This window comes from Pongo abelii, chromosome X (assembly GCF_028885655.2).
Source record: "Pongo abelii isolate AG06213 chromosome X, NHGRI_mPonAbe1-v2.0_pri, whole genome shotgun sequence".
NCBI classification, from domain to species: Eukaryota; Metazoa; Chordata; class Mammalia; order Primates; family Hominidae; genus Pongo; species Pongo abelii.
In genome coordinates, this window is record NC_072008.2 from 76,404,919 (window position 1) to 76,419,552 (window position 14,634).

At 40.9% G+C, this 14,634-nt stretch overlaps 1 protein-coding gene across 3 annotated transcripts in view; it reads left to right on the forward strand.

Moving 5' to 3' along the window:
* OGT (O-linked N-acetylglucosamine (GlcNAc) transferase) overlaps positions 1 to 14,634 on the forward strand; it is a 44,496-nt gene that overhangs the window by 27,576 nt on the left and 2,286 nt on the right. For 2 of the 3 annotated variants that reach the window (XM_024240359.2, NM_001133824.2), the window contains 9 exon segments: positions 9 to 167; positions 330 to 419; positions 2,495 to 2,620; positions 3,567 to 3,737; positions 3,849 to 3,965; positions 4,049 to 4,219; positions 5,330 to 5,482; positions 8,244 to 8,496; positions 8,737 to 8,860. In XM_024240359.2, the coding sequence (XP_024096127.1) occupies positions 9 to 167; positions 330 to 419; positions 2,495 to 2,620; positions 3,567 to 3,737; positions 3,849 to 3,965; positions 4,049 to 4,219; positions 5,330 to 5,482; positions 8,244 to 8,496; positions 8,737 to 8,860 (1,364 nt within the window). 3 annotated transcript variants of the gene reach the window in all.

Sequence of the window (14,634 nt, forward strand, 5' to 3'; positions counted from 1 at the left end):
GTTGATAGATTAATGTTCTTCATAAACCACCATATGAACATCCAAAAGACTTGAAGCTCAGTGATGGTCGGCTGCGTGTAGGATATGTGAGTTCCGACTTTGGGAATCATCCTACTTCTCACCTTATGCAGTCTATTCCAGGCATGCACAATCCTGATAAATTTGAGGTAAGACTGGTGTTTCTCTAGAATCACTATTTGTTTAAAAAAGAAAAAACCCACAATGTTGGCTTGTCACCATGAGGCATGGAAACCCAGTGTCTTTTGGAAAGATTTGAGCCAGAAAGATTTGAGCCAATGTTATTAAATATGCCATATGCTGCCTTTCAGGTGTTCTGTTATGCCCTGAGCCCAGATGATGGCACAAACTTCCGAGTGAAGGTGATGGCAGAAGCCAATCATTTCATTGATCTTTCTCAGGTAGATGAAACTCTCGTACTTTAACTTTTTATTTTGAACAAGTTTAAATAAAACTATTAGCATATAGTTTATTTTTGATGATAAGTATTAAATGCTATAGTACCACATATAGGCAATTGTGTTGATCTTATTTCCTTGGTCATTTATGTTAATCAGCATGGCTTTTTCCAAGGTTGCAAATGAAACAGAAATGTGTTATGCTTGTGCTTGGACATACAACTTTTCTGGAGATTGAGCCAGCACTTGTGACAGAAGATACTTAATAAATATTGACAAAATGGTGACTTGGGAGAAGAATAAATAGGTCTTTTAAAGAAAATAGGACCAGGTGTGGTGACTCACGCCTGTAATCCCAGCACTTTGGGAGGTCGAGGCGGGCAGATCATGAGGTCAGGAGATGAGACCATCTTGGCTAACATGATGAAACCCCGTCTCTACTAAAATACAAAAAATTAGCTCGGTGTGGTGGTGCATTCCTGTAATCCCCGCTACTTGGGAGGCTGAGGCAGGGGAATCGCTTGAACCCGGGAGGCGGAGGTTGCAGTGAGCTGAGATCGCACCACTGTACTCCAGCCTGGCAACAGAGCAAGACTCCGTCTCAAAAAAAAAAAAAAAGAAAAAATAGATGAACTGTGGTTCATCAGTTTCCATGGGCCTTTGCCTTTGGTTATCTTTATTTCTGTACTTGTTCTATTGTTGTATCCTCTAGGAGCGTAAGTTTTATGATAAATTAAGATTGAAACCTGTGGGGGAATTAATTTGCTGAGTATGTAGGCTACAGTGTTTTCTTTGTAGACTCTATTAGCCACTTTGACTAATAGAGATAATATACTCTTTATATAGTGTGTGTGTGTACACACATGTATGTATGTACATACACATGCAGGTATGGTATGTATGCATAGAGATAAAAATATACATGTGTATATGTGTATATATATGAATCACTGAAGTCCTCGCAGAAAGGTTTTGAGACTTCTCATTTAATAAATAGTATGTACTGACAAATTTTGCAATATAGCTGTTGCTTCAAAAGTATGCCTGGCCATTTTTGATACACAGTTGGACTCTTTGTGACCAAGAAGCATACCTCTTTCTACCTCTGAGACCTTTAGGGACTCACTGCTGATTGATTGCAGTCTAAACTCTTCAGCATAGCTTTTGTAACCTTTCTCTGTTTGCCACAACTTTGTCAATACTTTAACTCACCATTCAACATCTTGTATACCCTATACTAGATAGAAGTGAATTACTCACCCCCTTTATTTTTTTTTTTTTGAGACAGAGTTTTGCTCTTGTTGCCCAGGCTGGAATGCAGTGGCACGATCTCGGCTCACTGCAATCTCTGCCTCCCAGGTTCAAGCGATTCTCTTGCCTCAGCCTCCCAAGTAGCTGGGATTACAGGCGCCTGCCACCACACCCGGCTAATTTTTGTAGTTTTAGTAGAGATGGGGTCTCACCACATTGGCCAGACTGGTCTCGAACTCCTGACATCAGGTGATCCACCCTCCTTGGCCTCCCAAAGGACTGGGATTACAGGTGTGAGCCACCATGCCCGGCCTACTCACCATTTTCTAAACTCCCTCACACTTTACTCTAGTTCTTCATTCATACTGTTCTCTACTGAGATTGTATTCTGTTGAACTTCAAACTCCTATTCGTCTTTGAAGACCTATTTTCAAATACCAATTCTAGGCTGGGTGCAGTGGCTCACGTGTATAATCCTTTGGGAAGCTGAGGTGGAAGGATTGCTTGAGGCCATCATGGGCAACATAGTGAGACCCCGTCCCTACCAAAAAAAAAAAAAAAGATTACAAATTTCAAATACCAATTTCTCTATGAAATGTTGTTACTCATACATTCAATCCAGAAGTGAACTCTCCTTCCTTTGTATTCTGTTTCTCTAATGCTTTGGGCCCATTTTAATGGCACTCAACCATATTTGTGCCCGAATTAATGTAGTTAATTTGTGTTCTTACCTCTTTTCCATCTGGGAATCTGAATTATGTTAAATGCCATTAAAACTAATGGAATTCATCTGAGATTATACATAGTTCTTATTTTGTATTCTGTAGATTCCATGCAATGGAAAAGCAGCTGATCGCATCCATCAGGATGGAATTCATATCCTTGTAAATATGAATGGCTATACTAAGGGTGCTCGAAATGAGCTTTTTGCTCTCAGGCCAGCTCCTATTCAGGTAAACAAATTAACAGTCATCACTTATAACATGTATTTGGCTAAGAAGACAGTGATGTGCTGCTTTTCCTCCCTCTGGTTAACTGATATTTGAAACTGTAGGGCAGACACACTTTTAATTTTTTTAAGTTGTTGAAATGCACAGAACAAAAAGAGTGTAGAGCACAATGCTTATAGGTACATGTATATAGAGACATGCAATTCATGGTTGGCTATGAACCGTTACTCTGTCTTGCAGATTTGAAGAACATTTTAGCATTTTGAAAGTTAATCTAAAATACAGGCTGGGTATGGTGGCTCACGCCTGTAATCCCAGCACTTTGGGATGCTTAGGCAGAAGGATCTCTTGAAACCAGGAGTTTGAGACCTGCCTGGGCAACAAAACAAAACACCCTGTCTCTACAAAAAATTAAAAAATTAGTCGGAGTGGTGGTGTGCCTCTGTGATCCCAGCTATTCGGGAGGCTAAGGTGGAAGGATTGCTTAAGCCTAGGAGTTTGAGGCTGCAGTGAACTATCACTGTGCCACTGCACTCCAGCCCGGGTGACAGAGTGAGAGTCTCTCTTATAGAACTACTTCATTGCTTTCGGCTAAAGAAGTCAGCCTTGCTGTGCATGTGGCAAGTGCCTGTAATCCTGGCTTCTCTGGAGGCTGAGGCAGAAGGATTGCTCGAGCCCAGGAGTTTGAGGCTGTAGTAATCTACGATTGCACCACTGTATTCTAGCCTAGGGAACAGAGTGAGACCCTGTCTCTAAAAAAGAGTTAGACCTCCTTGTTTATTTACTTATTTAATTTTGGCACCTTTAGGTTCTTTTTTAAAAAACCACTTTATTGAGGTACAGTTGACATACAAAAAGTTGTACATATTTAATGTATATGACTTGATGAATTTAGAGATAAGTGTACTGATTAAAGTTCTTAATCAGTTTTTGATCTGATTTTTTTAAGGCAATGTGGCTGGGATACCCTGGGACAAGTGGTGCGCTTTTCATGGATTATATTATCACTGATCAGGAAACTTCGCCAGCTGAAGTTGCCGAGCAGTATTCTGAGAAATTGGCTTATATGCCCCACACTTTTTTTATTGGTGATCATGCTAATATGTTCCCTCACCTGAAGGTAGGTATGAAACAGTGCTATGGAGGAATTTCAAAGAACTGTAGCTTTTTATTTCCTTGCTGTTGTCTATGTAAATCCTAAAAGACATGTCTGAAACTATTTTTCCATTAGAAAAAAGCAGTCATCGATTTTAAGTCCAATGGGCACATTTATGACAATCGGATAGTTCTGAATGGCATCGACCTCAAAGCATTTCTTGATAGTCTACCAGATGTGAAAATTGTCAAGGTCAGAACCTAGTCAGTATTGTCATTGAAATAAAGTTAACTGCATTCACAATCTTTTCCCTAATGATGCATTTTTTTTTTTAGATGAAGTGTCCTGATGGAGGAGACAATGCAGATAGCAGTAACACAGCTCTTAATATGCCTGTTATTCCTATGAATACTATTGCAGAAGCAGTTATAGAAATGATTAACAGAGGACAGATTCAAATAACAATTAATGGATTCAGTATTAGCAATGGACTGGCAACTACTCAGGTGAGAAGATAATAATACACCATTATATGTCCCGCCAAGTATGCGTTTATTTCCCTTAACCTCATGATAACTCTAGGAGTCAAGTATCATTATCACCATTTTATGGATGAGGAAATGAGTTTAGTGGAAACGTGCATCTTATATAGGTGTGTCTGATTTTAAAAGTCTCCTGGATTCAGCCAGCAGATTTTTACTTACTGAGAAACTGCTGTGTTAATATCTTGTTATTCCCTGCCTGTGGCTTTTACTCTCTTATATGATGAACTATGTGTAGATACCATACAGTTTCTTGCTTCTGTAAACCCATCCTTTCCCTAGCTAAATCCTACCCAAACGTTCAGTTCAGACAGCTCTTCCAGGAATCCATTTCCGTACTTACCGCTAACGTCTCCATCCCTACTTCATTAGTACCTGTCTTTTATACCTCTGTAATGTTTGGAATATATCATTACATACAGCACAACAGATGATAATTCCCTGTGTTTGTATCCTCTACTGAATTGAATTACTGAGCCCATGTCTTAATCACAGTAATGTAGTATGTATTCAATAAATAATATATTGCATGCTTAAATAAGTAGCTCTGTCAAGAGAGTGTAAGGCAAAGATCTCTGACCTCTAGAGGTTGTAGATGTCCTTGCACACCTAGAATAGTTATATAACAATGTAAGGCAGTACTCAAATGTGTGAGAATTACAAGATGAAACTAATTAAACTAATTATGTATGTAGAAGCTCAGAAACGGTGATGATCAATGTGAAGAGAGACACTCTTGGGAGAAGAGACCATTTGGAGGAGTAATTTAGCCTTGAAGAGTAGATGTGATTTAGAAAAGGACATTTCATTCATGAAGAAAAGAGTGATCAAAAGCTGTTGGATTGTTAATAGGATTTTGAGACCTTTTTTGGTTAGAGCAAGAAGTTTCATAGTGCAGTCTCCCCCAAATTAAGATAATGCTGCAACGGTTTGCCTTTTCTTAAACTTCATATACCATGAATATTTTCTCATGGTTCAGTGACTTTTAATGGTTATACCATTTTGGATCTTATGGATTGAAATATTGGACTCCTTTTGCCTTTAAATATAACTATCATCTTTTTCTTGTTCTAGATCAACAATAAGGCTGCAACTGGAGAGGAGGTTCCCCGTACCATTATTGTAACCACCCGTTCTCAGTACGGGTTACCAGAAGATGCCATTGTATACTGTAACTTTAATCAGTTGTATAAAATTGACCCTTCTACTTTGCAGATGTGGGCAAACGTGAGTATGCATGGACTCATTGTTACCGTGTTAGAGACTAATAAAGATTTTGTATCTAGAGCCTCTTGCCGAAGATGGTACTTTCCACTCCCATTTAGGAGCTGTTTTGCTCATTTCTTTTTAAATTTTTTTTGGCTGGGTGCAGTGGCTCACGCCTGTAATCCCAGCACTTTGGGAGGCTGATGCGGGTGGATCACCTGAGGTCAGGAGCTTGAGACCAGCCTGACCAACATTGTGAAACCCCGTCTCTATTAAAAATACCAAAAAATTAGCCGGACATGGTGGTAGGCGCCTGTAATCCCAGCTACTCAGGAGGCTGAGACAGGAAAATCCCTTGAACCAGGGAGGTGGAGGTTGCAGTGAGCCGAGATCGTGCCATTGTACTCCAGACTGGGCAACAAGAGCAAACCTCCGTCTCAAAAAAATTTTTTTAAAAAATACTTAAAAAAAAATTTATTTATTTACATGTGATTCAACTGGGTTATGCCATTTTTTTTTAAAAAACAGAATCTCACTCTGTTGTTCAGGCTGCAGTGCAGTGGTGTGATCTTGGCTCATGGCAATCTTTGCATCCCAGGTTCGAGTGATTCTTGTGCCTCAGCCTTCCAAGTAGCTGGGATTACAGGCATGTGCCACCATGTCTGGGTAATTTTTTTTTGTATTTTTAGTAGACGGGATTTTACCATGTTGGCCAGGCTGGCCTCCAACTCCTGGCCTCAAGAGATCTGCCCGCCTTGGCCTCCCAAAGTGCTAGGATTACATGTATGAGCCACCGCGCCTGGCCTTGTGCTCATTTATAATCTTCAAGAGATGTAGATTTTTCAGGCATTTTTGGTTTCTCTTTCCAGTGTCTAAATATGACATTGTGAACCTTTTAAATTTACATATTCAAAGCATTCTTCTGTCTAAAGGGTCAGCAAACTTTTTCTTAAAGGGCCAGATGGTAAATATTTTCAGTTTTGTAGTCCATGCTGTTTCACATCTACTCAGCTTTGCTGTTGTAGCACAAAAATAACCATAGGCATTTTGTAAATGATGAGTGTGGCTGTGTTCCAATAAAATTTTATTTATACGAACTGGCAGTATGCCAGATTTGGCTCACAGGCTGTGTAGTTCGCCAACCCCTGGTCTAAACTGATAGCGTATACTGTCATATACATCCACCCATTTTTAACATTCTTGTAGTATTGTAGTTATAACCAAGAAGGAGTCGATCTGTATATACGATTATCTCTCAGTTCATCAGACAAGTTTGCATAAGTGGGATATTGGATAGCTGTAACTGGCTCTTAATCCATAGAACTAAAATAAAATGGCATGTTTTACCTTTAGGTAATCTGGAGATTATTCCTTGGTTAATTTTTTCCCCGATATCTGTTTTGTTTTATGTTTAGAGGAGAGGGGAGGATAGAAGAGAAGAGGAAGCAGATGAGTACAGGTCTACTGTCCTTAATCCTTACTTCCTGATGTTCACAAAAACTCTGAAAATCAAAAGCTTTTTCATAAGTGTGTGGCAAATTTGTTTGGCAGCAAAACTACCTGAACTAACATTAGGGTATGTATTAGTCCGTTCTTATGCTGCTATAAAGGACTGCCCGAGACTGGGTAATTTATAAAGGAAAGAGGTTTAATTGACTCACAGTTCCGTGTGGCTATGGAGGCCTCAGGAAACTTACAGTTATGGCGGAAAAGGGAGCAAACATGTCCTTCTTCGCGTGATGGCAGGAAGAAGTGCTGAGCCAAAGCGGGGAAAGCCCCTTATAAAACCAACCGATCTTGTGAGAACTCACTCTCTAGCACGAGAACAGCAGCATTGGGAATAACTGCGCCCATGATTCAGTTTCCTACCCCTGGGTCCCTCCCATGACACATGGGGCTTATGGGAACTACAGTTCAAGAAGAGAGATTTGGGTGGGGACACAGTCAAACTATGTCAGGTTATTTGTAGTCTTTTATTTATTCCATTTAGTATGACTATTCCTGCATCTCAGTGCAGAGGTACTAATACGTTTATAGGAAGTTGCTGCTGAGGGTGTTATGTAATACACACACACACACACACAGAGTACTACTTTTTTAAAATCTGAAATATTCTGAATTTGGAAATTTATCTGTTCTCATAGCTTTCAGAGAAAGGGATTTTGAACTTACATGGTACATAGAGTAGATGTAAATCTAAATCAGGAGTTGGCAAACTATGACCTGTGGGTCAAATCCAGCCCACTGCTTGTTTTTATAAATAAAACTTGACGGACATATAGCCATGCCTACTTGTTTACACGTTGTCTGTGGCTGCTTTCAAGCTACAACAGAAGAACTGAGCGGCTATGACAGTCTGTGTGGCCACAGAGCCAAAAATATTTGCTATCTGGCCCTTTACAGAAAAGACTGATTTATATTAGGCAAATAAAGTTAGGCAAGTGTGAGGTAACTTTCTTGGTTGTATCATAGTGGGGGATTTGAAATTTGGAATGCAAAATTCCTCTCTCTTAACAAAACCCACTGCCTGTGTCAATTCCCACAGGAGGTAGCTGCCTCAGATTTTGCCTGTCTTTCTTTGAACTCACTTTGAGGACAGCTAAGCAGAAGAGGGATAATTCAATTGATCTCATTCATCTCTGTGAAGGAAAGACTTAAGTTCACAGCAGGCTTCTATCTGGATGGAAAGAATAGCATGTGATAGAATTATTAGAGACCTCTGGGAGTCTGTTGAAAAAGGCAGATCTGCTATTAATAATTATTCTTATTTTCCCTATTTTAGATTCTGAAGCGTGTTCCCAATAGTGTACTCTGGCTGTTGCGTTTTCCAGCAGTAGGAGAACCTAATATTCAACAGTATGCACAAAACATGGGCCTGCCCCAGAACCGTATCATTTTTTCACCTGTTGCTCCTAAAGAGGAACACGTCAGGAGAGGCCAGCTGGCTGATGTCTGCTTGGACACTCCACTCTGTAATGGGCACACTACAGGGATGGATGTCCTCTGGGCAGGGACCCCCATGGTGACTATGCCAGGTAAGTTGCTGATAAATCAGTGGAATCTTCATTGTTCTTTTGAAAATCTCCGTTTGGGGGAGAAACTTCCAGGTGAAATTATATGTACTAGGAGCAACATTAAAGGAAAGGTGATAGAAAGTGAGACTTGTTCTCACTTCATTCTCTTCATCTGCGTTGTGTGGAGGCTTAACATAAATAACATTAACTCTGTGCTGTTTTACGTTCTCAGATGTGCAGTTGTTACCTTTTGTATTACAGGAGAGACTCTTGCTTCTCGAGTTGCAGCTTCCCAGCTCACTTGCTTAGGTTGTCTTGAGCTTATTGCTAAAAACAGACAAGAATATGAAGACATAGCTGTGAAGCTGGGAACTGATCTAGAATAGTAAGTAAACTTTTCCTTGAACAAATTATTTGGTAAAGTAGAGAGAATATAGCTGTTATAAAATGAAACCATAAAATAAGTGTAATATAAAATAGGTGAACTAGTTGTATGCCCTCTGGATGGGAGAAGTACTTCTAAACTCTTAGAAATGAAGTGATCAATAGGTTTTACTATGTAAAAAGTAAATGGCTGAATAAAGTATATTCAAGAAAATTAAAAGGCAAACGAGGGGAAAAAAATCTTTTGTCTCAGATAACAAAGTATTAATTACCTGGCAATGTAAAGACTGCAGAACATTTAAATTTTATAATCCCCTAATAGGAAAGTAAAAATGGAAATGACTAGACACCTCAATGAAGTGGAAATACAAAAGGTTAACAAGAAAGTGTTTCAGGCTCTGTAGTAGAAATGCCAATTAAAATTGAACTGAGGCTGGATGTGGTGGCTTATGCCTGTAATCCCAGCACTTTGGGAGGCTTAGGCGGGTGTATCACTTGAGATCAGGAGTTCGAGACCAGCCTGGCCAACATGGTGAAACCCTGTCTCTACTAAAAATACAAAAATTAGTTGGGTGTGGTGGCATGTGCCTGTAGTCCCAGCTACTCAGGAGGCTGAGGCAGGAGAATCGCTTGAACCCGGGAGGCAGAGGTTGCAGTGAGCCGAGATCGCACCATTGCACTCCAGCCTGGGTGACAGAGAGAGTGAGACTCTATCTCAAAAAAAAAAAAAAAAAAAAAAAAAAGAACCTGAGGTATATCCATTATTTGCCTATACAATAAAAAGATTTTTTGTATCAGTGAGGTAGCATTGAGAAGTAGCCTTTTCATGCATTGGTGAATAAATTGGTACAGCCCTTCCTCAGAGTTTTTAGAGCCTTAAAAGTTAGATCTTTGGGCCAGGCGCGGTGGCTCACGCCTGTAATCCCAGCACTTTGGGAGGGCAAGGCGGGCAGATCACGAGGTCAGGAATGGAGACCATCCTGGCTAACACTGTGAAACCCCGTCCCTACTAAAAATACAAAAAATTAGCCAGGCATGGTGGTGGGCGTCTGTAGTCCCAGCTGCTCGGGAGGCTGAGGCAGGAGAATGGCATGAGCCCAGGATACGGAGCTTGCAGTGAGCTGAGATTGCACCAGTGCACTCCAGCCTGGGCAACAGAGCGAGACTCTGTCTCAAAAAAAAAGTTAGATCTTTGACCCTAATACTGTCACTTCTTCACTGCAGTCGGTGTAAGAAATAAAAAAAGCATAACTTAAATGCCTGAAAATGAGTAGGAATTAGAGGGGTGATGCTTAGATGAGTGAGGATTTATCCATACAATAAACTAGTATTTCCTTCATTCTTTTATTTTTGTCGAGACAGGATTTTACTCTGTTGCCTAGGCTGGAATGCAGTGGTGTGATCTTGGCTCACTGCAGCCTCCACGTCCTGGGCTCAGGCAATCATCCCACCTCAGCCACCTGAGTAGCAGCGACTATAGGACTATAGGTACATGCCACCGTGCCCCATGCCTGGCTAATTTTTAAATTTTTTTGTAGAGATTAAGTTTCAGTATGTTGCCCAGGCTGGGTATTTCTTTTTTCTTTTCCTTTTTTTTTTTCTAGATGGAGTCTCGCTCTGTTGCCCAGGCTGGAGTGCAGTGGCACGATCTCGGCTCACTGCAACCTCCGCCTCCCGGGTTCAAGCAATTCTCCTGCCTCAGCCTCCCGAGTAGCTGGGACTACAGGTGTACGCCACCACACCCAGCTAATTTTTTGTATTTTTAGTAGAGACGGGGTTTCACCATGTCGGCCAGGCTGGTCTTGAACTCCTGACCTTGTGATCCAGCCACCTTGGCCTCCCGAAGTGCTGCGATTACAGGAGTGAGCCACTGTGCCTGGCGTTTTTTTTGTTTGTTTGTTTTGTTTTGTTTTGAGACAGCCTCGCACTGTTGCCCGGGCTGAAGTGCAATGGCACAATCTCGGCTCACTGCAACCTCTGCCTCCCGGGTTCAAGCAATTCTCCTGTCTCGGTCTCCTAAGTAGCTGGGATTACAGGCGCCTGCCACCACACCCAGCTAATTTTTTGTATTTTTAGCAGAGGTGGGGTTTCACTATGTTGGTCAGGTTGGTCTCGAATTCCTGACCTCGTGATCCACCCACCTAGGCCTCCCAAAGGCTGGGATTATAGGCGTGAGCCACTGCGCCCAGCTGTTTTTTTTTTTTTTTTTTTTTTTTTGAGACAGAGTCTCGCACTGTTGCCTGGGCTGGAGTGCAATGGCACAATCTCGGCTCACTGCATCCTCTGCCTCCCGGGTTCAAGCGATTCTCCTGCCTCAGCCTCCTGAGTAGCTGGGATTACAGGCATCCACCACCACACCCAGCTAATTTTTGTATTTTTAGTAGAGGCTGGATTTCACTATGTTGGCCAGGCTGGTCTCGAACTCCTGACCTTGTGATCCACCCACCTCGGCCTCCCAAAGTGCTGGGATTACAGGCATAAGCCACCGTGCCCGGCGGGTATTTCTTAAATGAGGTTTTTCTTTCGGTATAATGGGTGATGTTTTTTCTTTGTGTTTTTCTGAGAAGTAGTATATTACATAATAATTAAAGAAACATACTTTTTGAGTCAGACTACCTGAGTGAACCCCAAGCTCTCTTACTTATGAGCTTTGAGACTTTGGGCAAGTAAATCTCTGTGTTATGCCTTGGTTTCTTCTTCTGCAAAATGGAGCATAATGCTAGTACCTACTTTGCAGAGATGATGTGAGGATTAAAAAAGGCATTCCATGTAAAGTACTTAGAATAGTTGTTGGTATCTGGTAAACATTCAGCAGATGTTAGCTACTTATTGTTTTCAGAATTTCCTCCATAGAACATCACATATGTCTAAGAAAAGTGAGAAATTTGAGCCCAGGCATTAAAAAAAAAATAAGATTCATGTCCATTAGCCCAGAGATAACTATAGTAAAAAATGTAGTGCATTTTATTTTCAGACAGGGTCTCGCTCTGTTACTCAGGCTGGAGTGCAGTGGCATGATCACGGCTCACTGCAACCTCTGCCTCTTGGGATCGAGTGATCCTCCCACCTTAGCCTTCCAGTAGCTGGGACTACAGGCACATGCCACCATGCCTGGCTTTTTTTTTTTTTTTAAATATTTTGTGGAGACAGGGTCTCACCAATATTGCCCAGGCTGGTAACTCCTGGGCCCAAGCAGTCCACCCACCTCGGCCTCCCAAAGTGGTGGGATTACAGGCGCGTGAGACACTGCACCCAGCCTATGGTGCATTTTAAAATTTTTATTAGACTCTTTGGTACTTAGTTTGGTTCATACAATGCTTTTGCCCAACATTTTTGTTCTCAAGATTTTTAATTTTATAATAAACACATCCATACCTACTGCTTAGAATCTACCATTAGCATTTTACTATTCTTGCTTTATTACATATCTATTCATCCATTTATTCCCTTTATTCATCTGCCAATCCATCTTATTGGACACATTTTGAAATAAATTGCAGACATCAGTACACTTCTCCTTAAATACTTCAGAATGGCTGTCATTAACTGGAGTTCAGTATACATATATTTTTTTGAGATAGGGTCTCCCTCTGTTGCCCAGGCTGGAGTACAGTGATACGATCTCCGCTCACTGCAACCTCCGCCTCCCGGGCTCAAGCAATCTTCCCCTCAACCTCCTGAGTAGCTGGAACTACAGGCGTGAGCCACCACACCTAGCTAATTTTTGTATTTTTAGTAGAGGCAGGGTTTCGGCAGGTTGCCCAGGCTGGTCTCAAACTCCTGACCTCAAGTGATCCACCTGCCTTGGCCTCCCGAAGTGTTGGGATTACAGGCGTGAGCCACTGCGCCTGGCCATTTTTTTCTTTTGAGGCAGAAGGTTATATACAGTGATATACACAAATATTCAGTGAGTTTTGAGAAATAACCCTTTTTTTTTTTTTATTTTGAAACGGAGTCTTGCTCTGTTGCCCAAGTTGGAGTGCAGTGGTGCGATCTTGGCTCACTGCAACCTCTGCCTCCTGGGTTCAAGCGATTCTCCTGCCTCAGCCTCTTGAGTAGCTGGGAGTACAGGCATGTGCCACCACACCCGGGTAATTTTTCGTATTTTTAATAGAGACGAGGTTTCACCATGTTAGCCAGGATGGTCTTGATCTCCTGACCTTGTGATCCACCTGCCTCGGCCTCCCAAAGTGCTGGGATTACAGGTATGAGCCACAGTGCCCAACCGAGAAATACCTTTGTAACCCAAACTCCTATGAAGACAAAAAACATTATCACTCCAGAGAGTTTCTTCATGCTCCTTTTCAGTCAGTCTTTTTCACCAACCCCCAGAGACAGCCACTGTTCTGGAGGGTTTTTTTCCCTTCCATAAATTAGTTTTGCTTTTCTAGAATTTTATCCAAATGGAACTATGTCAATATGCACTCTAAAGGCTTCTTTCATCAAGTTTATTTCTTTTGCTGAGTAGTATTTCACTGTATGTATGTACTACAGTTTATTTTCCTATTGGCATAGAATTTTAAAAAAATAGAGTGCACAGGTCTTTCTCTTTGGAGCGTAGCATTAATATGGACATGGTTGTATTGAGACCAACAGATATGTACAACCATTTTACTACTTCTGTCACAACAAACATTAAAACAGAGTTGGGCGTGGTGGCTCATGCGTATAATCCCAGTGCTTTGAGAGGCTGAGGGAGGAGGATTGCTTGAGCCCAGGAGTTCAAGACCAGCCTGGACAACATGGCGAGACCCATCTCTACAAAAAATACCAAAATAGCGGAGTGTGGTGATGCGTGCCTGTAGTCTCAGCTTCCTGGGAGGCTGGGGCAGGAGGATTGCTTGAGCTAAGGAGGTTCAGTCTGCAGTGAGTCATCATCGTTCCATTGCACTCCAGCCTGGGCAACAGAGTGAGACTCTATTTCAAAAATTAAAAGAAAATAAATAAAAATTATTACTTTTAAAAATGCACAGAAATGTTCTGGCTTCTGGTTCTAAAGTATCCCTTCATCTAAGAATAATCTCATGAAAAATAATATATTCAAAAGGGAAGTAGAAATCTTTTCCCCTGTGTTTCCTGAAGAATCAATTACTTTTTTATTTTTCTGAACAGAACCATACTCTTGGTGATATTAGCAATTTTTAAAAATCTGAACAACTCATTTCAGGTACAAGTGGAAAATTACAAGAGTAGACTTATTGTATTTCTTTTCCCCTTGAGTGGTTTTCTGTTTCATTAAAATGACCATAAATCGAATACTTCATCTTATGTTTATGCTTTAACTTTTGTAAATGATGCTTCAATGAATATCTTTGCATGGTCCTGTATGTTTTTGCATCTGATTATTTCTTTTTAATAGATTTAAAAATGTTACTGTTAGGCCAGAGGGTTATGAACATTTAAGATTAATACATACATTGCTAAATTGCTTACCAAAAAGGTAAGCAACAGTACATAGGAATAGTCATGTGCCGTTGTCAATTCTTGTTATTTTAAAGGTAGAAATAAGACGAAATGGAGAACTTGTGGTATCCCTTGGATATACTTGTCTAGGAAAGAACTAAGTTTTTTCAGAGTATATGGTGTTGAGCTCGTTTCAGTGTTAGCATTATGTAAGATGTGACCCTTCCCTTTTTAACAGGAAGCCAATCAATAAATGAGATAGTGTAGAGTTTGGTCATGCATTTTTTGCCACAAAGGTGACTAGGTATTTATAGGGTGTGTTTCTGAGTTTCTGCTCTGATTTGTGAACTGGGTTCTCGTTTTTTATTACCC